General features: G+C 35.2%; 7 protein-coding genes across 8 annotated transcripts; all 7 read right to left on the bottom strand.

Annotated features, from left to right (window-relative positions):
- Nucleotides 1-225: 225 nt before the first annotated feature.
- On the bottom strand, nt 226-1369 carry LOC9322666 (probable aldo-keto reductase 4). 2 transcript variants are annotated; one of them, XM_021034474.1, is made up of 3 exons: nt 1038-1369; nt 666-866; nt 226-560 (listed from the first exon to the last, which is right to left on the bottom strand). In XM_021034474.1, exons 1-3 carry the CDS (start codon nt 1209-1211, stop codon nt 558-560), a joined length of 378 nt encoding a protein of 125 aa, XP_020890133.1. In that variant the 5' UTR covers nt 1212-1369; the 3' UTR covers nt 226-557. The 2 variants fall into 2 exon arrangements, with proteins under 2 accessions (XP_020890133.1, XP_020890132.1); XM_021034473.1 differs by having other exon boundaries at nt 226-557.
- Nucleotides 1370-1486: 117 nt separating this feature from the next.
- Nucleotides 1487-3442, bottom strand: LOC9322665 (probable aldo-keto reductase 3). The gene is made up of 5 exons (XM_002886553.2): nt 3165-3442; nt 2827-3027; nt 2239-2411; nt 2063-2165; nt 1487-1966 (listed from the first exon to the last, which is right to left on the bottom strand). The coding sequence occupies exons 1-5, from the start codon at nt 3384-3386 to the stop codon at nt 1628-1630; spliced, it is 1038 nt and encodes a 345-aa protein (XP_002886599.1). The 5' UTR covers nt 3387-3442; the 3' UTR covers nt 1487-1627.
- Nucleotides 3443-3855: 413 nt separating this feature from the next.
- On the bottom strand, nt 3856-7020 carry LOC9322664. The gene is made up of 7 exons (XM_002886552.2): nt 6645-7020; nt 5132-6328; nt 4987-5041; nt 4699-4844; nt 4518-4604; nt 4291-4419; nt 3856-4217 (listed from the first exon to the last, which is right to left on the bottom strand). The coding sequence occupies exons 1-7, from the start codon at nt 6693-6695 to the stop codon at nt 4104-4106; spliced, it is 1779 nt and encodes a 592-aa protein (XP_002886598.1). The 5' UTR covers nt 6696-7020; the 3' UTR covers nt 3856-4103.
- A 1423-nt stretch (nt 7021-8443) lies between these two features.
- LOC9322663 (probable aldo-keto reductase 4) lies at nt 8444-10771 on the bottom strand. The gene is made up of 5 exons (XM_021034442.1): nt 10411-10771; nt 10052-10252; nt 9266-9438; nt 9087-9189; nt 8444-8989 (listed from the first exon to the last, which is right to left on the bottom strand). The coding sequence occupies exons 1-5, from the start codon at nt 10630-10632 to the stop codon at nt 8651-8653; spliced, it is 1038 nt and encodes a 345-aa protein (XP_020890101.1). The 5' UTR covers nt 10633-10771; the 3' UTR covers nt 8444-8650.
- Nucleotides 10772-12383: 1612 nt separating this feature from the next.
- LOC9322662 (probable aldo-keto reductase 5) lies at nt 12384-14516 on the bottom strand. The gene is made up of 5 exons (XM_021034443.1): nt 14163-14516; nt 13814-14014; nt 13229-13401; nt 13048-13150; nt 12384-12955 (listed from the first exon to the last, which is right to left on the bottom strand). Exons 1-5 carry the CDS (start codon nt 14382-14384, stop codon nt 12617-12619), a joined length of 1038 nt encoding a protein of 345 aa, XP_020890102.1. The 5' UTR covers nt 14385-14516; the 3' UTR covers nt 12384-12616.
- Nucleotides 14517-14756: 240 nt separating this feature from the next.
- Nucleotides 14757-16874, bottom strand: LOC9322661 (probable aldo-keto reductase 6). The gene is given in 7 exon segments (XM_021034441.1): nt 14757-15257; nt 15369-15431; nt 15434-15476; nt 15555-15727; nt 15921-16121; nt 16268-16416; nt 16674-16874. Coding segments are annotated over 7 exon segments (1044 nt in total). The 5' UTR covers nt 16750-16874; the 3' UTR covers nt 14757-14918.
- Nucleotides 16875-19977: 3103 nt separating this feature from the next.
- Nucleotides 19978-22792, bottom strand: LOC9324189 (F-box protein At1g60400). Its single transcript, XM_002886548.2, has 3 exons — nt 21822-22792; nt 21605-21748; nt 19978-21516 (listed from the first exon to the last, which is right to left on the bottom strand). Exons 1-3 carry the CDS (start codon nt 22731-22733, stop codon nt 21352-21354), a joined length of 1221 nt encoding a protein of 406 aa, XP_002886594.2. The 5' UTR covers nt 22734-22792; the 3' UTR covers nt 19978-21351.
- Nucleotides 22793-24521: the final 1729 nt, after the last annotated feature.

Below are 24521 nucleotides of genomic sequence, written 5' to 3'. Positions count from 1 at the left end.
GCAAGTTTTATCTTTTGTCACCTATAGTTTGTCTACTTGGAAGTCTTGTAGGCTGGTTCCAAATCATTGGCTCTAGCTAAGTTTTAAATGGAAGAAGTGGAAAATGTTCAAATATGATGGGAATACTCATTGGCATTAGCCATTAGGTGTCTAAAACTCCTAACGCTAAGCCAGGTGGGACGTTTAAATCATGCTGATATGGATCACTAAGACTATGCAGAGACCTGGTCACAGACTCACAGTGTATAAGATGGGTAGAAAATAATGTATTCTATACATAAAGTCATAAATCATCCTTTGGCTAGAGCCACCTTAAACTCTTAAAACCATAGGTTTGGCCAGAGAAACTCACAAACAGTTTTACACAGCATTCCAAGAACACAACGGTGGTGTGTCGGAGTTCTTGAAGGTTGGCACTGTGGCCATGTATCTTTCTCCTTTCACAGACTCTGGTTGGGAAATGGTCTCGAGCTCAGAAATCTCTTCTGGAGTGAGTTTCACTGATAAAGCTCCAATGTTCACTTAAAGTGACGCAAGCGAATATCATCGCCTCCAATCTACTGTCAGAGAGCCTATTAGTTCAATCATTTCCCAAGACTAAGACGAACTGACTTGAAAACTTTGAAACAATGGCATGGATGAGGATTTGCAAGAGGAGGGCTTACGGTGATTTCAATAGGGACGCGCGCATCGACCCGATGTTGATAATAAAGATCAATGCAGGAAACATCTAGCCGCTTTAAACTAGCCTCACACGCAGCTCTAACATACTCAGGATCTCCTCTAACATCTCTCTTTCCCTTAACCAAAATGCATCCAAATTTGGTAGCAAGCACTACTTTCTCCCTCATACCATCCTTCAAAGCCTGGCAGAGTTAAACAAATTCAACAATGTAATCATCATCTCTACATACTACAAATATGAAATTCATGAAAAGAATCAATGCCAAGTTTTTGTTGTTTGGGATTCGACCAAATGAGAACACACAAACCCCAAACATCTCTAACAATCTCTCGAAACTGATCGAAATCAAAACCTTGGCGAGGAGCAATTCATTGGTGTGAGGACCGGAGATATTAGCGTGATGGAGGAGAGCAATGTCGTCAGTTTCCGGCTTTGAAGGACCGTAGTGAGCGCAACCAAAGCCTTGCGCCGATACCTCAAGGCCTTGACTTCCCAGCTTTATCCTCCTCATTCCGCAAGTTGCCATGGATTCATCTCCCTCGCGCGAGCAGAGTTGTTGAACTTCAAGTTGATGATGAAGTGCATAATTAACCAAAACCGAAAATAACAATGATGTTTTTACTATAGAAGTTGTTGACTAGAAGTTCAAAGAGAAGAAGCTGATTAATTGGTAGCTAGGGAAGCATAAGTAATTGGATTGAAGCTGGTAGAGGAAACATGGGTATAGAAAAATTGGTAAAGGCGAAGTGGAAAATGCGGAAGAAGAAATCAGAGCAGAGGAGATTGAACAGATAACCTTTGTTTTGGTAAGCCTTTAGCTTGTAAGAGTTATTGTAAGACTAGTCACAGTATATAAGATGGGTACATAAATCATCCTTTGGCCAGAACCACATTTAAACTCTTTAAACAATCGGTTTGGCCAGAGAAAACTCTGAGACAGTTTTACACAGCATTCCAAGAAGACAACGGTGGAGTGTCAGAGTTTTTGAAGGTTGGCACTGTTGCCATGTATCTTTCTCCTTTCACAGACTCTGGTTGGGCAATGGTCTCGAGCTCAGACATCTCTTCAGGAGTGAGTTTCACTGATAAAGCTCCAATGTTCTGGTTGAGGTTTTCAATCTTAGTGGTTCCTGGGATGGGGCAAACATCATCTCCCTGGTGGTGAACCCATGCGAGGGCTAGTTGTCCGGGACTGCATCCTTTCTTCTTTGATATTGCACAAACCTTCTCGTAGAGAATCTTGTTGTGGTCTAAGTTTTCCTGTTGGAATCTTGGTAGAGCCTGCAATAATTGAGTTTTATATAAAGTCATTTGATTTATCCACCGCTTCTTTAAGGTTAATCAATCAAATAAGTCATAAAAAGGCTGTGTACTTGCCTTTCTGAAGTCATTATTGACTAGGTTCTCAACAAGCTTGGGTCCCGATGCAAAGAAACCTCGTCCAAGAGGACTGTAAGAAACAATCCCAATCCCAAGTTCCCTGAAGAAAGAAGACAAGACGTTACATGATTGATGAATTAATGCATCATGAAAGGAGGATGAAATCTGCATACCTACAGGTTGGGACGATTTCTTCTTCCACGTCTCTCGTCCACAGGGACCACTCTAACTGCACGGCAGTAATTGGGTGAACAGCATGCGCTCTTCTGATAGTCGAGCCAGAGGCCTCAGACAAACCGATGTACTTTATTTTACCCTCTTCAACCAGCTTCTTTAGTTCTCCCATCTTGGAATTGACAGACAAAACATTTGTTAAGTTCAGCAAAACAGCTTTCTATATAAAGGTCAGGAAGTATGGCAATCGAACTAGAGAGGATCTTCTATTTAAACGAACAATCATTAAGGGAGATGATAAGATCCCACATTGGAAGGAAAAGTGTCTAAGTAAATGGCTTATAAGTCTAAACTCTAAAGGGCACCCTATCCTCACAAGGTGGCTTTTAAGTGGTAGATGAGAGATACTTTCACCAGAAGTCGGTTCTATATGAATAAGCTAGCAATTTCTAAAAGAGTAACCTAAGCAGAAAACATCATCTCAAAACATATACCAATCCAAAGATGTGAAGCTTACTGAGACACACTCAAGCCCACCTGAAGTATAAGTAACGTCCATTTCAATTGAAAGTAAGAGGAGGGCTTACAGTGATTTCGATAGGGACACGGGTATCGATCCGATGCTGATAATAAAGATCAATACAGGAAACATCTAGCCGCTTCAAACTAGCCTCACAAGCAGCTCTAACATAGGCAGGATCTCCCTTAATTTCCCTCTTTCCCTCTGCATAGCTAATTCCAAATTTGGTCGCAAGCTCCACTTTCTCCCTCACACCATCCTTAAGAGCCTAACAGAATTCGAAGTTTCAACAAGTGACCAATCATTTCTAAAGCTATGAAGCTCAAACAAATCAAGGCTAATTCCCATCTCTAAGTTTTCCCAGCAGAGAACGAAATGAAATATCAGATACTAACAAAATCGAACCTTTCCAAGGAGAATTTCATTAGTTTCAGGACCATACATGTCAGAGGTGTCAAGGAAAGTAACGCCGGAGTTAATAGCGTGGTGGATGAGAGCGATGGCTTCAGTTTCCGGCTTGGAAGCACCGTAATGACCGGTGAGGCCCATGCAACCAAGGCCTTGCGCCGATACCTCGAGGCCTTGGCTTCCTAGCTTCATCCTCCGCACTCTGCAAGCTTCCGCCATGAATTTCTCAGTCTCTCTCTCTCTCTCGTAGAGTTTTGATTTGACTGATGATGATGATGATGATGATGATGATGATTGAACTCAAATCCTGGTTTAACTAAACCAACACTCTTAAACCAAAGTATACCAATCAAGTTTAATCAAACGGAAAATAAGATGATGGATTAACTACTACCACTGAGACTCTAAAAACTGGTAAGAGAAGCACAAGTTATTGAGTAGAAGTTGATAGAGATTAGAGAAGAAGCTGATCTTCACTGTTGAGACTCTAAATTGGTAATAGAAGAAGCATAAGTAATTGAATAGAAGCTGACAGAGGAAACATGGTTACAGGAAAATCGATTGGGAAGAAGTGGAAAATGCGGAAGAAGAAATCAAGAACAGAGATTGAACCGATACGTCGCAGCAGATCTTTCATAGAGTTGGATGAACAGGGAGCTTTTGTTACGGTAAGGTTTTAGCTTGAAAGAGTTACAGAACAAATCTTCCTAATAGAGATTGGTCAAAATGTACGAAATGTTAATTGAAGTTCTCACTTGGGAAACTCTATACAAAGTTTATTCTTCAAGGCATTAACACAGATATGATGGGATCATTCATTCATTGGCATTAGGTGTCTAAACTCCTAACCCTAAGTCAGGTTGGACATTTAAATCATGTGGATGGGTCATTAAGACTATGCAGAGAGTGGTAGAGCAAAAGAGAATTTAACAGAATCTATTCGCACCATCTGAATTTGGTGTCTTCCTCGGTCTTTCTTCGTGTGTTGTTCTTCAAGAATTGTCTCACGGCTTCTTTGTTAATCTTGAACACAAAGGTTACTCCTCTAATCTGCAAAATTTGGGCGTTCTAGTTAAAGAAAGATGCATAAACACACTAGTGCAAAGCATAAGCTCGGACTTACATCGATTGAACTACACGATGTGAGGGTTGCAATCTGTCCTGTATCGAGTTTTTCTCCATTTACAAGAATATGTCGCTTTCCAAGGTTCTTTAGAGAGAATGATTCGTTGTTCTCTAGCTTAACCAATGCCTTAATATAGAGATAGAAAATATAGCACATTAGCAAGATGGTAATTAAGAACTTAACTAGTGAACTAATTTTAATTTGGGAAAGGGAAAGAGGATCACCTGACGCCGAGATATCTTACTCCCATAATTATATTTACTCAAGTCAATGTCAACATTCAGGCCATCAGATGATCTCCCAATAATTACCTATGACAAATAAATGATCTTCTGCCATGTAACTAAGAGGACTTGAGACGACATGAAAACATCAAGACAGAAGAAAATGTTTTGTCTAACATACCTCGCGTTTTCTGACAAAATGCTTTGAATCACGACAATGCAGGATGGCAATTGCCCCATGAAACATATTTGCTCTTTGCAATGAAGTTCTTGTGCAGTGTTCCAATCCAATTAAGGCGTGTCTTGGGTGCTTATATATGTTCCATTCTAGGTATCATGAAGCGAACCATAATTGAGACAACTATAGTTTGAGAGAGACATAACTGTTTTTTTTTTTTACATTCTCTTTGGATGCAACAGTGTGAATTAGTTACATGATTGATTGGACATCATAAGCCATACGGTTTACCTTCCCTGTTGAAGCATGAATCTGAATCATCTGGGACTAGATTCAATTTGCGGATCTGGAGATGTTTTCATGTGATATCAGAGATCAGAAAACACATTGAATGATAATTTGTGACACGATTGTGTATAGAGTAATCAGGGTTTACCATTGCATCAATGTCAATCTCATCTTCTCCATCCACTTCTTCCTGATATAGAGTTGATGGGGTTTGAGCAAGTTCTGCGTCCCTGTCCTCAGAGCTATTAGCATTTGCATATACTTGTTCATCCAAAGAACTACAAGCACCTGAGCTATCTTCCATTAGAGGTAAGTTTCTGACTGCAGCTATAGAGCCACAAACTGACAATGGCCTACTAGGTCTTTCCAGAGTTTTTGTTAAAGGTATTGGAGATATTTCAAGGCCAATGTTATCATCACGAACATTGTATTCATTTATACATCTGTCTATCTGATGAAGTGAACATGTTTCTAGCAATACGCTTTCCCAACCATCAGGAGGAACAATGCTGATCGGTATTGGTTCATTGTCTTTATTCCACAGTGTAAGCTCATCATTAATGCACATTATCTCCATAGACCCCTGCATGTTGATGACATCTCCACATCTAACTTCATTTGCAGATGATTTGTCGCCATCATTCTTGAAGATATCAAAATTGCATGGGATTTCTGAATCTTCTTTGTTGACACTGCACCTCAATATATCTTCACAATGCCCAGTGATGCAGAATATTCGATCTTTTTTCCGTTCTATATGGAAGAGAGAGATGTCATTACTATGTCCAGAGATAATTTGGGGATCAATGATATGCTGTAATTTCTTTGTGGATGCAGAAACAGATGATAACACCTCATCTTCTTTAGACCTTACACCATGCTCATCAGGAGATAACAACAAGATAGAATTCCGAGTTTCTAAAGACCATTTACTAACCAGAGCTCCCTTATCCTCACTGGACCATATAGCCAAAGATTTCGATCCCGTTACCAAATCATTTTCTTCTAGAACATGTTCCGATATAACATCAAATTCTGAAGATTCAGATATGTTTGTGTCACTGCCACTGTCGTCTACAATGGTACCTTCATCCAATGGATCATAAGGACTATCCGTAAGATTTTCAAACCAGAAGTCACTTTCAGGTCTCAGACAATTTCGTATATCCTCATCACCATCACCTTTCTCTGCATTATTATCTAAATCCGGAAACATATCATCATCATCGACAGAGTTGTGCCTACAAGTTCTCTTTCTCATAACACAGAAGAGACTTTCAACTTTCCTTTTGACATTGGAACTTTCTGATGTATCATCTTTACCGGAAATTTCGACATAATCATCCTGTCATGTGAAAAAGACTAAAATCAGAAAAAGGGTTTGTGCCAATTGCTCCATTGATAACTAAAATTCCTAATCCAGCCATAAAAAAAAAGCAACAATGATATTAGTGAGAGAAAATAAAGAAGCCTTTTTGACCATGGAGATTCTTAAGCTACTACTGAAGAGGATCGATCATTTAGGGTTTAGTGTAGCAGACATAAACCAGGAAAATCCTAAATTGAGATGATCACATGACATCATTTCCTTTATCTATCGTTTAATGTCTGCAACACAGATAAGGAAATATATAGATGAATAGAGAGAGAGAGAGACGCACGACGAGGTCCTTATTGACGAAGAGATGCTCAGATTCTCGAAGACCTTCCATTGTTGAACTGGAAATGATTCACATTATTTAGTTGCAATCGAACGACCCACGGTGGTAATGGTTTCTTTCACTTTGATTTATGCTTTTTAAGAGCTGAGACTGCATCATCAGCATTGAGTGAAGTTGGGTTGATCTCTGATGAAGATGAAACAATGGCTAGAAAGCCACTTTCTCCGGAAAAAAATGCTAGAATGCCACCGTCTTCTTTGTAATTTTATTTACCATTTTTTAAAAAATCAAAAGCGATGGAAATGTACCTTTTAGATGATTGGAAACTACAGACCCAACCAAAATAATTCGACCCAAATCCAATAACCCACTACTTGAGAGAAAGAAGATGAAGCGGACACTGAAACTGAAAACTACAGATCCAACGAAACTGATGTTTATATATGGTAAACTATATCTTTTGTTTATGTACTTTGATGATATTTTGGTACAACTGCAATTATTAGGTACAACTGAGATCTAATTATTCGGTCCAACTAGATAAACTGAGAAAGAAGAAAAGTAGAAAAAAAAAATAAAAAAAATATAAAATGTTTCAATATAAAATGTTTTAAAATCATCCTACGTGTCGTAAAATGCACAGTTGTAGGTCCGACTAAAGTGCACAGTTGTGGGCCTGAGTAAAATGCACGTTTGGATTTGGCGGCTGGATATAGTCATAGTTGTCCAGTTGTACTCTCATATTCATAGTTGGACTTTGGCGAATTTTTCGTATTTTCAGTTGAACTATTGTATAAATTATTAATTAGTAGTTGGACACATGATTGTTCACTATTAATTAGCATATACGAGGTTTTCATAATACAATGTTCAGGAAAATTTGGTTTTTACCTCTTTTGCTTCATACGAGGTGATCATGTACTAAGTCTTCCTTATACTAGAAGGAGTGTTTTATGTGAAAAAACAAAAAAAAAAACAAAGCTTGCTACAAAATTTATAAATTATGGTTGTATTGATTTAAAATAGTTTATATATATTTGAAGATTTTTTTGGAGAATTTTTTTATAGAATCCTAATTTATAACTTATAATAATTTGATTTATTATAAACGTAAAATTATATATTAAATTCCCCAAAATATAAACAAACTATTTCGGATCAATACAATTAATAACTTCTAAGAAATAATGTTGTTTTCACATAAAACATCCTTTCTACTATAAGGAATACTTAGTATATAATCACCATATATGAAGTAAAAAAAGTGAAAATGTAGTTTTCACCAATGTTCCATTATGAAAACTTTGGTAATGCAAAATAATTTACAGTCTCGTCCAACTGCAAATTATGAAAACTGTGGAAAGTTCAACTATGATTATGATAGTACAACTGGACAACTATGAGTATTATTCTGCCGAAAAAAAAAAAAAAAAAACTTTTTAGTAGGACCCATATATCGAGTAAATACAACATTAAAAAAAAATCATACGCTAAACGTTTTTTGGGACCCACATACTGAGAGTTTTGTTTTTTTTTTTATTTTCTCTTTTGCTTTTTAAAAATTAAATAAGGAATAATTCATTAAGGGTAAAATGGAGATAACACATATATATAGTGGCATATAGATCATAAAATGGCAGGCCAGATTCATTTTTTCGGTTTAGTGGCAAACTAGGGTGTGACTCGATGAAGATGATGATTAACCAACCAATTGGGTCGCTTCGCTTGTTTAAGTGTTGGACCGAAAATAACACCCGAATCCTGGTTTAATTAAACCAAACCGAAAATAACTTCAAGTGAAAATAACTTCAAGTGAAAATAACTACTTATTTTTTAGAGTTTGGTTACAATGTATGAAAATGTAAATTGAAGTTTTCACTTGGGGGAACTCTATACATTATTTATTCTTCACGGCATTAACACATTTATTACCTTGATCTGACTGACATAAGTTAGACCACTTCAGTGTCATGAACCCCACAACAACCAGACAAACTCAGACGATTTTAAGCAGCTTTCCAAGAAGACAATGGCGGTGTCTCAGAGTTTTTGAAAGTGGGTATCATGCTACTGTATCTTTCCCCTTTCACAAAACCTGGTTGGGCAATGGCCTCAAGCTCAGTCATCTCTTCGGGAGTGAGTTTCACTGATAAAGCTCCAATGTTCTGGTTGAGGTTTTCGATCTTAGTGGTTCCTGGGATGGGACAAACATCATCTCCCTGGTGGTGAACCCATGCCAGAGCTAACTGTGCAGGAGTGCATCCTTTCTTTTCCGAGATTGCACAAACCTTCTCATAAACAATCTTGTTGTGGTCTAAGTTTTTCTCTAGGAATCTTGGTAGAGCCTGCAATAATTGAGTTTGTATAAAGTCATTTGATTTATCCACAGGTTATGTAAGGTTCATCAATCAAACAAGTCATACACAAAGACTATGTACTTGCCTTTCTGAAGTCATCCTTTTCTAGGTTCTCAACAAGCTTGGGTCCAGATGCGAAGAAACCTCGTCCTAGAGGACTGTAAGCAACAATCCCAATCCCAAGTTCCCTGAAGAAGGAAAGAGAATATGAATTTGCATGATTGATAGATATTGCACCAGGAAAGTAGGATGAAACCTGAATACCTGCAGGTCGGAATGATTTCTTCTTCCACATCTCTCGTCCACAAGGACCATTCTAACTGCACAGCAGTAATTGGGTGAACAGCATGCGCTCTTCTGATAGTTGAAGCAGAGGCTTCAGACAAACCAATGTACTTTATTTTACCCTCTTCAACCAGCTTCTTCAGTTCTCCCATCTTGGAATTGACAGACAAAAAAATGGTTAAGTTCAGGAAAAGATTTCGGCTTTCTATGAAGGTCAGGAAGTAGAGCTCAGAACCGACCCTAACAGAGTCTATTCATACGAAAAATCCTTAGAGGAGATGGTACTGAGGGACTAATTATCACCAAACATACCACATTGGAAAGGAGAGGAAAAAGTGAATGGCTAATAGGTCCAAAGGGCACCCTATCTTCACAAGCTGGCTTAGGAGAGTACTTATAGGTGAAAGTAGATAAGAAAGCCTCAAAATCTCTCAGTTAAAGATCATTACACCAGACATTGTTCTTTGTGAATAAGCTAGCCACTTCGAAAGAGTAATAACCTAAGCAGAAAACATCATCTCCAATCTATTTTCTTTGTCCCTATTAGTCCGATAAACCAAGCCAAGATGTGAAGCTCTCTGAGATTTCTCTTGAAGTAGTGAACTATATAACTTCCATTTCATTTGAAAGTTTCAAATCCATTAAGTAGGATTGGCAAGAGGGCTTACAGTGATTTCGGTAGGGACAAGAGTAAAAGACTAAGACTAACCAAATTGTAAACTTTGAAACTATAGCATGAAGGAGGATTTGCAAGAGGAAGCTTACAGTGATTTCGATAGGAACACGAGTATCGACACGGTGCTGATAATAAAGATCAATACAGGCAATATCTAGCCTCTTTAAACTAGCCTCACAAGCAGCCCTTACATACTCAGGATCTCCTCTCACCTCTCTCTTTCCCTCTGCATAACTGATCCCAAATTTGGTTGCAAGTTCCACTTTTTCTCTAACTCCATCTTTCAGAGCCTGAAAAAAATCCAAACTTTGAAATCAATTCTACAGCTATGAAGCTCAAAGAAATCAAAGGCCAATTCCCATCTCTAAATCGTTCTTTGTTGCCCAAAAGAGAACAAAATTTTAAAACCGAAGATCAAATCGAAGATCGGGAATCATAAAAATCGAACCTTTCCGAGGAGAACCTCGTTGGTTTCAGGACCATAGATGTCAGAGGTGTCAAGGAAAGTGACACCGGAGTGAATAGCGTGGTGGATGAGAGCGATGGCGTCAGTTTCCGGCTTGGGAGCACCGTAGAAAGCAGAGAGGCCCATGCAACCGAGGCCTTGCGCCGATACCTCAAGGCCTTGGCTTCCCAGCTTCATCCTTCTCACTCCGCAAGCTTCCGCCATGAATCTCTGTCAGAAGTCAGAACTTTCTCTGTCTCTTGACTTGTCTAGGTGACTCTTGTAGAGCTGTGAATTTTGAGTGGAGTTATTGTTGTTGGAGGTGGTGGGTTGGTGAATGATGAATGATGATGAAGAGAAAAGCCGTGTGTCGCTTTTGTCTGGTTGGTGCAGTTTTTTTTCCTCTTTACGAAAACAAAATTGAAATTGTTAACCAAAAAAAGTAATGGAATTTTCACAAGTCAAACTCCTTTTAACCAAATATACTCTTAACAGTCTTCTTCACTTGTGAGAAACTATAAACTTCAATTTTTTTTTCTTGTTAATTCAAATTTAAAATCTATTAATAATGTTTATGAAGAGGTTTATTTTTATTTTTGTTGTTATAATATTTTAACAACAATTATATTTTTTATAAGTTTATTAAATTGAATGACATTTTCTAATGCGACTATGCAAAAAGTTTACTAATAAAAAAAAATTATCTACGATGTTTGACAAAACGCAAATTTGCCTTTTTCGCCTATAACTCATTCTGCAAATCTATACTAGTATAATCGCAGCACTTTTTGTGACGGGTGGGTAAAAAATCTTTCGGGTATATCGGATATCCGACCCATTTTAAAAATTCCTTCACAAAAAATTTGTTGGGTCGGGTTATATTTAACCCAACTCATACACTGGATATTCCATATTTAATAATTTAGATTTTTAGAAGATTTGATTAAGATTTATAATTATGATTCTCCTATCACCTTTGTTTGATTTGTTTTTAACTGTTTTGAATCATCATATAATACATAAAGTAAAAAAAAAATCAATTTTTTTTCTGCATATACTGTGATTCGAAATTTTAAAAACGGACATATATTATCCAATTGACGAAAATGTGTGTTCAACGTTCTATATCGATTAAAATATTTAGACAATGATTCAGAATCATATCATAAATAAGAACATTAATAAAATAAATGAGTTTTTTGGCGGGATGGGTTTGGCGGGACGGGTTTTTGAATCAACAATAATAAAAAGATTAAAATATCATTAATCCGCCGCTTCAATACGGATTTAATCCTTATTTTTTTTAATACAAATCACAGGACGGGTTAAGAAATTACGGAACGGGTTATATTTCGGAAATGATTTATATGGCGGACGAATTTGAATCAATATTTATATACCGCTTTAATACGGGTTAAATCCTCAGTTCATTAATAATTATCTCGTGGACTCGTGGTATACCGTTACTTAATAACAATTGTAAACTATAATATAAATAAATATGTTATAAGGAGATACAATTTACAAAATATTTTTATACTAACTTTAAAATTAAATCATCCCGCGGTGTACCGCGGGTTAAAATCTAGTAAATGGGTATACAAATGTATTGAATCAGCACAAATTTTCATTCTACAATTTCTGCGAGTTTTCAATTTGCAATTTATGTGATAATTTTATGCAATTATGTAATTAATGTTACTCATCGGAGTCTAAGTTAAACACTTTACCTCTCTATTAAATTGAAGTAAATCTAATGACCTGTGAGTTAATTTTTTAAATAAATACTTTTTCTTAGCTTTATGAAAATTATACTTTTTTGTTGAATATTATGGAAATCTTTATCTGCAAAACTAATTATGAAAATCAAAAAGGAGAAGTGGGGGAAATGCAGAAGAAAAAAACAAGAACAAAAGAGATGGAACCGAGACATTTTCATCGCACATATCCTTCATAGAGTTGGGTGACGATATAGATAGCTTGGTAAGATTTTTGGTGTAAACGTTATTTAAGTTTGTATCAGAACATATATTTGTTTATAGAGTTTGGTTACAATGTATGAAATGTAAATTGAAGTTTTCACCTGGGGAACTCTATAAATTATTTATTCTTCAAGGCATTAACACATTTATTACCTTGATCTGGCTGATATAAGTTAGACCACTTCAGTGTCATGAACCCCACAACAACCAGAGAAACTCGGACAATTTTAAGCGGCTTTCCAAGAAGATAATGGTGGAGTCTCAGAGTTCTTGAACGTGGTCAGGATGCTAATGGATCTTTCTCCTTTCACAGACTCTGGTTGGGCAAGGGACTCGAGCTCAGACATCTCTTCGGGAGTAAGTTTCACTGATAAAGCTCCAATGTTCTGGTTAAGGTTTTCAATCTTAGTGGTTCCTGGGATGGGGCAAACATCATCTCCCTGGTGATGAACCCATGCAAGGGCTAGTTGTGCGGGAGTGCACCCTTTCTTCTCCGACATTGCAGAAACTTTCTCAAAGAGAATCTTGTTGTGAACTAAGTTTTCCTGTTGGAATCTTGGTAGAGTCTGCAATAAGAAACAGAGTTGAGCAGATAAACAGTGAGTTGATTACCAACAGTTCATCAATCAAACAAGTCATAAAAAGGCTGTGTACTTGCCTTTCTGACGTCATTATTGTCTAGGTTCTCAACAAGGTTGGGTCCTGATGCAAAGAAACCTCGTCCCAGAGGACTGTAAGCAACAATTCCAATTCCAAGTTCCCTGAAGAAAGAGAGAGAAGATGTTACGTACTTGATAGATAGTGCATCAAGAAAGGAGGATTAAATGAAATCTGGATACCTGCAAGTTGGAATGATATCTTCTTCCACATCTCTCGACCATAAGGACCATTCAATTTGCAGAGCGGTTATCGGGTGAACAGCATGTGCTCTTCTAATAGTTGAAGCTGAAGCTTCTGACAAACCGATATACTTTATTTTACCTTCTTCAACTAGCTTCTTCAGCTCTCCTATCTTTGAAATTGACAGACAAAAGAGATTGTTAAGTTCAGCAAAAGGTGCCGGCTTTCTATAAAGGTCATCAAGTGTGGCAACCCAATTAGAGCTCAGTGTCAAACCTAATGGAGGAGTCTATTCAAATGAAACATTCTTAGGGGGATGATAAGATCCCACATTGGAAGGACTAAGTGACAATCCTATCCTCGCAAGATGGACTATTTACAGGTGATGATAGATGAGAAAGCCTCCAAACCGCTCAGTTCAAGATCATTTCACCAGATCATTTTACAGGTTCTGAAATCTAAATTCTTCAACTCTATATTAGCCCCAACATGTCCCTAGCCACGGAGATGAAGTACATAACTTCCATTTCATTTGAAAGTTGCAAAACCATCAAGGAAGATTGAAAAGGAGAGGGCTTACTTACAGTGATTTCGATAGGGACACGAGTATCAATTCGATGCTGATAATAGAGATCAATGCAGGTAACATCTAGCCTCTTTAAACTTGCCTCACACGCAGCTCTTACATACGCAGGATCTCCGTTAAACTCTACTTTCCCCTCTGCATACCTGATTCCATATTTGGTGGCAAGTTCCACTTTTTCTCTCACTCCATCCTTCAGAGCCTGACAAAAATCCAAATTTTCAACAAAAATCCAAACTTGCAACATCGGAATCCTTTCTACAGCTATGAAGCTCAACGAATCAAGGCCAGTTCCTCTATTAAACAATATCAATATGAAATCGAAGATGGGGAATGATCAAAAATCGAACCTTGCTGAGAAGAACCTCGTTGGTTTCAGGACCGTAAATGTCAGAGGTATCAAGGAAAGTGACACCGGAGTGAATAGCGTGGTGGATGAGAGCGATGGCTTCGGTTTCCGGCTTGGGAGCACCGTAGAAAGCAGAGAGGCCCATGCAACCAAGGCCTTGCGCCGATACCTCAAGGCCTTGGCTTCCTAGCTTCATCCTTCTCACTCGGCAAGGTTCCGCCATGAATCTCTTGTCACAACTCTCTCTCTCTCTTTGTCTATTGACTTGTCTAGGTAGAGCTGTGAATTTGAGTGGAGTTTGGTTGGTGTGATGATGAACAAGAAAAAGCCGTGTCGCTTTTGTCTAATTGGTGCAGTTTTTTCCTGTCTTAACGAAAACAAAATTGAATTTGTTAACCAATAAAGTAATGGAATCTTCATAAGTCAAATTCATTTTTGATATAGTCTAACATCTATTCACTTTCTTTCTCAATCAATTATTAACTTGTGGAACTTGCAAGTTGCAACCACTTTTTCTCTCACCCCGTTCAAGATAAAGTAATGGAATCTTCATAATGCATTATGCATATTTTATTCTTGAAAGCATAATGCATTGCTTTGTACAAAACCTTTATTCTTTCTAAGGCATTGGTTCTTTCTTATTGCAAACTCGCACACCCATATACTTAACTTATTTCACACAGACACATCTTCAGCACAATATTACCTCGATTTGGCCAATGCGGTATACCCTCAAAACAGTTTCCAAACATGTATTTTATTTTTCTTTCCAAGAAGACAATGGTGGAGTCTCTGAGTCTTTGTAAGTAACCATGTTGTTGTCATATCGTTCCCCTTTCACGAAATCCGGTCGAGCAATGGCTTCAAGCTCAACCATCTCTTCAGGAGTGAGCTTCACTGATAAAGCTCCAATGTTCTGGTTGAGGTTTTGGATCTTGGAGGTTCCTGGAATAGGACAAACATCATCTCCTTGGTGGTGAACCCATGCTAGAGCTAGTTGTGCAGGAGTGCAGCTTTTCTTTGTCGCCATCTCTTGGACTTTCTCGTAGAGAATCTTGTTGTTGTCTAGATTCTCCTGTTGGAATCTTGGTAGACCCTGTGACAGAGTAATATCAAGAAGCATGAGATGACTCCAAATCTTGAAATATGCTCCTTATGTACAATGTCTGTTTACGGAAATAGAGAACTGAATCAATCATGTACTTGCCTTTCGATAATCATCTTGCTCCAGATTCTCAACAAGCTTGGGTCCAGATGCGAACAAGCTTTTTTTCTTCCTAGAGGGCTATAAGCTACAATTCCAATCCCAAGTTCCCTAGAGATATCAAAAGAGACATGTTATGAATTAAACATGTTGACAAAGAAACTTATGGCTAATTTTGATTCCTCACACCTGCAGGTTGGAATGATATCTTCTTCCACGTCTCTCGACCATAAAGACCATTCTATTTGCACAGCGGTTATCGGATGAACAGCGTGTGCTCTTCTGATAGTTGAAGCTGAAGCTTCTGACAAACCTATATAGTTTATTTTCCCTTCTTCCACTAGTTTCTTCAGCTCTCCAATCTTTGAACAAAAACAACTAAAACAAAAACAAAAACAAACAAAAAATTATAAAGCAACAAGAAACAGAGTACTACATGCATATCTCTAACTACCCCTAGTTGTTTCCTTAAAAATACTTATTACTCATCACATATTTGGCTCTCTATGAGTAACATTTAACACATTGAAACAGATTAAAAGCAAGAAGCCATACCGTGATTTCGATGGGCAGAGTGGTATTAATTCGATGCTGGTAATAAAGATCAATGGAGGTAACACCAAGACGCCTTAAACTTGCTTCACAAGCACTCACATACTCTGGATCTCCCCTGAAACCAAATTTTCCATCTTCAGAAGCAGTGATCCCAAATTTTGTCGCTAATTCCACTTTATCCCTCAACCCATCTTTCAAAGCCTGCCACCACAAAGAGAAAACAGATCCAGCACTTGATGATTGACCAGAACCCTAAAAGCCTAAAACCCTAAACCCTAGATCACAGCCTAAAACCCTAATTCCAAAAACAAAATCCACGAGCAGTCATCAGTCACCAAATTTGTTACCTTTCCAAGAAGCAGCTCGTTTGTCTCGGGACCGTAGATGTCGGAAGTATCCAAGAATGTAACGCCGGCGTTAATGGCGTGACGGAGGAGAGCCACGGCGTTAGTCTCAGGTGTCGGAGCACCGTAGAAGGCGGAGAGACCCATGCAACCAAGCAGGGCCGGCCCAAAGATTCATGATGCCTAAAGCCCAACAAAATTTGATGCCCATTTACAATAACTAAAAATAAAAAAATATTAAAATCTTCGGTTGCCAAGGATCGAACCCACGCCCAACTACCTTTAGACGTCCTAAATACCACTAGACTACAAGACACTTTTATAATTTTAATGCCTTTTAAAATACATATAAGATTTGCTGCCTAAAGCATCTGCTTGCTGGGCTTTAGGTCTGGGCCGGCCCTGCAACCAAGTCCCTGAGCCGAAACTTCAAGACCTTGGCTCCCTAACTTCATCCTACGCACTTTACAAGCTTCCTCTGCCATTGATGAATCAATCTTCGGAAGATTAAGAAAAAAAGATACAAAGAAAATGTATTTTTATGAAATCAGAAGCAGATTTGAGTGGGATTTATAGGAGTGGAGTGGAGTGGAGTGGAAGATAAAGCAATTAATGTTACTAGAGTTTTTTTGTTAGTGAAAAAAATTAAAGAGGACAAAACAAAATTGTAGTCTTCATTTGAACAAAAAGATTATATAAATTCTATAAACTTTAACGTCATTGATGATTTCATATCAGTATTCATAATTTGTTGTTTTTATAGAAAAATATCATATAATATAACTAGATAAGGTGATCCGATCATCAAATGTTTTGCTTTTTCCAAACACATTAATATTCAATCCGATGAAAGACTGATAGTGTTTGAAATTAATCAAAATTACAACTACTTAGCTTGAGTTTGTTTGAACAGATGATATCTTCACCATAAAGGATAACAAAACGAGGTTTAGAGATGTTACAAAGGATATTAAGCTTACTTGATCTGCAAGTCATCACCTTTCAAGAACTTTTTCTAACCATTATTAATATGGTTCCTCTTGAGAAAACATTATATGCAGCTATGTGTCGTATCTCACATCCTAAAATACCGGATAACCTCGGACCACCATATGTCTAAGTGAGAACTTTATTAATGAACCGATCTGATCGGTTGGTATGTAATGGACCAACCTAAACGAGCTGACGCAGAGCCGTGATTACCACCACTATGGAAAAAGGGCGAGTGTCCTAGGCAACATTTTGTATAAGAATTTTAGAGGCCACATTAATCAATAATCTTTTTAGGTTAGTTGGTCTACTTATTTCTCTAATGGTGTGTCTTAGTCTCCCAAGAAATATATGAGAGACTAAGACACACCATTTGATATAAATAATAAGATAAATAATAAGATAATTATTTTTTAATATGATATAAATAAACAAATCGGGATAGTGTAAAAATGAACAAAATTGATATAATAATAAGATAATTATTTTTAATATATAGTCTTCTTAATAACATAAATTACTAGTAATGTAAGTTTACACACACACATACATAAATAAATATATATAATATTTTTTGTATTTTTTTTAAACGAAATTTTACTAGATCTCACCACTAACTTTTATAATATAAAAAATATGTTATGTTGTGTTTTTGAACTATGTTATTGTTGTATCGTCTATAAATTTTTAATAAAAATAGCCAAAATATTCTGTAAGTTTCAAATTTTAAATATGCATAATTTAATTTCAATAGTCATATATGTTGTTCAAATACAACAATTGAAGTTATTACTCATAAATTTAAATTTATGTATATCGCTTGTCTTTGTGAGTTCATCTATTATATTTGTTACTTATTTTCAAAAAAAAAATTTCTTCTAAATATTAAATGTTCAAGTCGAAAACTACAAAAATTTTAACATCCAAGCATTAAGTTTATTTAGATTAAATTGTTTTAACTAATTTTTTTAAAGTTTTAACAACTAAATCAGAATTCTTTATAAATTAATATTTATTAATTTGTAGAGGTTTAACTGTACTTTCTTACATTTTTTTCTCCACAATTTGTTTTGCTGTGAAAAGACAATAAATATATATATATAAAAAAAGATAAGGAGATGTTATTTCCGAGTGGTGTCGATCTTGATATTGTACCTGTGCTGCACTAGATACAATGAAAAATGTTTAGACTTTAGTTAAGTTGTCTTCATTTCTATCCAAAAATAACTTCATTTCAGTAAATATCGGATTCTCCTAAGAAGAGAGTAGAGTATCACTCAAAATTTCCAATGCATATAGAGAATTTTTTACCAAATGATCAAAAGTTCTTAACCACTTTAATCCTAAGGTGCAATATATAACATATCTAATCCCCCATTTCCAGTTTGGAAAGTAAATGTGTTGCTACCAAGTGTACCTATATACATTGCGTTGTCCACGATCGTTATGATGGAAATTGATGAACCAATTCATTTTATATATTTCATCATCTCGAACTCTTTGTCTGTGGTTTTAGATGGTATACAAATTATATAAAATGTTCATGAAAGTCTATAAGAAAACAACTAAAAAGAACGAAAATAAAAAACAATAAAAATCTTGAGGTATATTTGTAGAAAAAAATAAATTATGATTTTATAATTTTCTTGTTTGACAAAGTCATTTAAGATATTTCCTTATCAATAAATTTGTCCTCCATGTAATGAAAGATTTGAAATTATATGAATGCCTTGAAAGATGACATTTCTTTAGTAGAACTAAAATCTCTATAAATTAATACTCGATAAATTAATAAACACGTCCCAAATCGAACAAATATAAAAATTAACAAAATTCAATAAGACAATATTTTTTAGAATTCATATATAAATATATAGTCTATTAATAACATAAATTAATAATTATATAGAGTATCGTCTATAAATATTTCATAAAAATAGCCAACATTTTCTACAAGTTTTAAAATTCTGTATATGCATCATTTTTATTTCGATAGTCATATTGGCGGCTCAAATACAACAACTGAGGTTACTATTCAAAATTTTAAGTTTATGTATATCACTTATGTATATAATTTGTATAAGTGAATTCAACCATTGTCTTTGTTAGTGAATCATTTTTCTAATGATTTGTCTTTTCTTCTAAATATTAAAATTTCATGTCCCAAACTAAAAACTTTTGTAATTTCAAAACATTTATTTTATTTAGATCAAATTGTTTGAACTCATATTTTTGTGAAATTTTAACAGCTTATCAGTATAAATTAATAAAATATTTTGGTCCCATATTTAGAGGATTTTACTGTATTTTTTTTTTGTCTTTTTGATATATCTTGTTTTTGGAAGAACTATAAATATGCAAAAATGTTATATGTTGGAAAAATGATTGTCACCTACACGAAGTATAACCCGACATATACTAACACATATAAATTAAAGTATTTTATTGATATCTACACGAAGTAATAAATTTACATGGTGACATGGACAAACTAACGTACGTTATATAACCAACCCGATAAATTTATATTCAAATTTAAAGTGCATTTCAAAATATCAAAGCATTAAGTGTATAGGAATTTCAAAATATCATATATGGTAATAATAGAGAAATTTGAAAAATCTAAATTTGGATATTATAGATATATTAGAATAAAATAAGGTGTGTTTGAGTAAGTGTTTAAAGAGGATGATGATAAGGATAAGAAAATATGTGTTTGGTACATATGATAGTCGAATTTTTTTTTAAAAAAGGTAAAAAAAAAATTTGTGGACTTGCCACATCAGCCAAAAACTATGTTATAATATATAGAAGATATATATTGTGCTTAACATATTTAGCTTTTTAAGAAAAGAATTAAATAATACATTATCAGTAATTCAATAAACAATAAATCACAATTATAAAATAGTATATATTTTTTAGGTTGCATGGAATCATAAACGGATATACTGAACTGTGGAAACGGTTTACAAAATTAATTGGAAACGGGTACGTGGTTAAAAAGTATAAGTATAGCCACAGTACTTTAGTTTCTTGTAGTCTCAATTTTCCAAAATTGACCGATGATATCCCTGAAATGCTCTCGCCTCTCAGGTATCTTTGTCCTTTCCAGATTCAGATGTACAGTACATCATGTACTAGCTAGCTTTCTAAAGTCTTGTAAACCAATAGGTAGTCAGTCACTGAGCCTTGAGCACTCCCATGGCTTTTTGGAGAGCAGCTAGATATAACTTCTCCAAACACATAACCACTGAGAAAATTGATTCACCACTTGACTGATGATCACATAACTTATATGATATATAAATGGTTGAAGGTATTTTTAATACTATCGTACTTTGTATTTTCTTGAACATCGATCTGTTGAAGTCTCGCGATCGTGTTTCTACCTCAATATGATATATCATGTATGCCTTACCATAACTCTTTCTAAAGCACACAATAAAGTTACTGATCAAACCTATAAACCTATTGAAAATAATCGAATTTTAGCGTAATCTATGAAAGCCATTAAACTCAAAATCCAATCGAGCCATATATTGCCAAAGATTTATCCATACGTGGCAAAAAAGCTGGTGTTAAGCTCATCCTTTTTGGGAATTATTGGTATATCACAAAAAAAAAAAAAAAGAATCTTGTATTTTGCTAATCATATCTTCCTGACCAATTCTAATATCACCAGCAAGGTTGTTATAACTTAACTTTATAAAATAAAATCAAAGGGTTAGCATGAATTTAAGTCGTGTGATTTTAATCAAGTCCGAAAAAGAAGCTAGACACAATTACTCTGGAAAGAGTATTGAGCAAGGAAAGTGTTTACTAGGCAGAGAGAGCTAGGGTTTCGGAGATTACCATAGATGCAATATAGTTGACGACTAGCACTATTTCAATAAATAACTGTATACCTAGGAACCATAAAGTCATGTCAACCAAAAAGGGAAATTTACCTTACAAACATCCATATAACTAGGAATCATAAAGTCATATGTCCAACAAAAAATTATAAAGTCTTACATAAAATGTAATATTGGTAGATAACTGGAAATAAAAATGGATTTATGAGAGAAACCCGGATAATATGTTATTGCTTACTTTTAGCCACTTTTCTTCACAAAATATGCTGCTATTTTCCTCATTTCACTTGATGTCTTTGTGACTGAAAGTGGTGTCTTCAGCTGAACAAACCCACGAGCGGATAGGGCATCTTGAAGCAGTGGTGAAACTTTAATCTCCTCTATCTCTGAATGGCCGTCAAGTTCCTAATAACATAAACAAAAAAATTATGTAATATTATCTTGGGATAGAAATCCTAATGTAATTACATGACCATATGCAAAAGAAACGTACCAGGACGAATGAATTCAGATTGATGCAACAACCAAGAAAACCTGGTAAACGATCCCAAAAAGACTTGTCTAACAAGGCATCTAGGCGAGACAAGTTGGAAAACTTAGGCAACTCTTTCACCTTCAAATGGTAGCCGTCGATGAGCTGTGTATGTAGCAATAAAGAAAGAATAAATATGTATAAACATAATGTTTTGGAATAAAACAATCAAATGTACCTCTAAAGTTCGAGTTGAGATGGTCATTTCACGGGCTTTGGATATCGCGATGAGAAAACTGCGGATCATAGTGATTGCCAGTGGATCTTCATAGTCAACTTCAAACATAACATCGATGTTCACCTTTGCATAGGGACCAATACTATGTACTACAATGCTTGCAGGTTGGTATTCCATAACACTCATATACTCAAGCCTTGGACAGTCAATTACAACATTGGGGTCTTGATACTGACTCTGAGACTCTAGTGTGAAGCTTTTTAATGATCGAGAGCGAACACATACAACTTGGGCATAATCACCAGGATGCGCAATCACCGTTAAATCGTTAAGCACCGAACAACTTGAGATAAGAGTCTCCAGAATGGAATCATCACCATTAAACTTAACTGCATCTAGATGCATGGTCTTTACACAAGGTAAAGAAACCAATTCTGACTGTGGCTTATTCATGGCAACAAAGGAGAGATCCAAATTCACCAGTGTTGCACATGAATAGAGCGAGAGAGGCATGGTAACTAACGTTTCATCAACAACATACACGTTATTGATAACTGTTACATGACCAACTCTACGCTTAACCACATCATCGATCATCCACAGAAACTCATCAAAAGAGTGGGCATGATTAACATCATAAAATAACTCGAATCTCTTTAAGTCTAACTCTTTGTCAAATTCGACAAATCTATCGATGAACTCCTTAAAGACGAGATTATTTGGAAAATCAATGGTATCCAAATCCAAAGCAGGAACATGTAACCAAAGGTTTCTCCAATGCTTAGACAAAACGCTCGTGCGAACGGAGTCTTTGGTGGACAGTTGAGAGAGTATCCTACACGACAAATGCTCTGGTAAATCGCTTAACCTATCTAACCCCGAGCCATTGGTTTTGATAGAGGTTCTAACCATGGCTTCTAACGAAAATTAAACCCTATATTCCACACAAACTAAGCTACGAAACGAATCAGTCCCAAGTACGAAGAGAGTTAAGAGATTACTTGATAGTTTAGGTGAGAGCGAGAGAGAAGACCATTCGATTGGCCCACAGAGATCTTATCTTAATATTTTTAAAATTTGTTTTTACTTTATCTTTAATTAAATAATTAACATTATGTATAAGGAAAAAAATCAAAGGCATTTCAATCTTAATTAAAATAGTTATATGGATTTTAATCTACAGCTGTTAAATAAATGACAATAATTCCCATATATATATATATGAGTAAAAGAAAAAATTTCTTATTTATCCAATATTAATATATCTTTTGCACCAAACATATTTATGGTTTTTAAAATAAAATAGTGAGATACTGAGTAAGAAAAATAACAAATCAGGTTATGACAATATATACTATTTTAACAATTAAATAGAGATTTATAAGTAAAAATATAAGTACAACATAAGTAAAATTATAGGAAAAAGAAAAGAAAAATTTAAGGAAAAATAAATTAACTTCTCTAATACCAAACTTCCAAGCTAAACCTTATAAACACAAACACTCGTCTAATCTTCAAAACTTGTCGGAAACTCAATCTCAACTTGTCACGAATTTGTAGTTTTTTTTTTCTTTTTCTTTTTCTTTTCAAAAAAGTAAATTTTGTCATGTATTCAAAAAATAGTTGGGTTTTTTATAGCATATTTTTGCATGTTTGTTTCCCAGATAAAATATTGAGATAATTAACAAAGAGACAATAGATCCGAAGCAAATTAGTTTTTATATAAATTATGACAAATTCTCATTTTTTGCCAAAATTAACCTTATGCGCTTCTTCATTTTAACACCGTCTCACTACCTAGACAAACACATTAATATGTTGTGGATATCCAAAAAAAAACATTGTAGATTTATGTATATATTGGTCTATTCTCTCATAATACCCGATTAAACTATATTTATTTTGCAAGGCCATGCATGGATAATTCGAAACTGTCTTCTCGATTATTTTTGAAGAGAGAATAACCAATTAAAGATAGAGATAATTAGTACTTAAAACTTAATATGAAGTATCTATATAAGTTCCGGTGACAATTTGACAAAATATGATGAAGATTCAGTGACTCTGACAATTCAATAAAATCCGGTGAAAAGTCAATAACAATTCGAAAAAAATCCAGTATAGATCCGGTGACAACTCGGCAAAAATTAAGGAAAATCAATCGAAAATCCAAAAAATTTATAATATTTCGATGTTCAATTGGGATGCACTGCTCACTTGGTATGTTCTACAGTTTGGGCTTTGTAGTGTGCATACATGTACAACAAATGTTAACCATGCTCTATTTACGTATTTATACTAGGATATGACCCGCGGTACTCCGCGGGTTAATTATTTGATTTTTTTATTTTTATAAATTGATGAATTTATTGTGTATAATATTTTTTGTTGTATACCGCGGGTCACATGCGTTGTATCTAAAATAAAAAATTTTAAGTTGTATTTGTTTTGTTTAGTGTTTAAGATTGTATAATTGTATTTTGATTTGTTATTTATAGGATTTCACCTGTGGTATATTGTCTCGTATTAATATTGACCCAAACCCATCCAACCATATAATCTAAAATGAAATTAAACATCATTTTGTTATTTTTTTAATAACACTTTTATTTAAATGTCATATAATTCGAGTTAATTTGAAAGTTGCTTTCAAATAGTTTCCATGTATATTTTTAAATTAGTGTGTGTTTTTGGACCAAC

The sequence above is a fragment of the Arabidopsis lyrata genome (genome assembly GCF_000004255.2).
Source record: "Arabidopsis lyrata subsp. lyrata unplaced genomic scaffold ARALYscaffold_2, whole genome shotgun sequence".
Taxonomy (NCBI): Eukaryota; Viridiplantae; Streptophyta; class Magnoliopsida; order Brassicales; family Brassicaceae; genus Arabidopsis; species Arabidopsis lyrata.
Note: the sequence above shows the minus strand (reverse complement) of the source record. Positions and strands in the feature narration are given on the sequence as shown.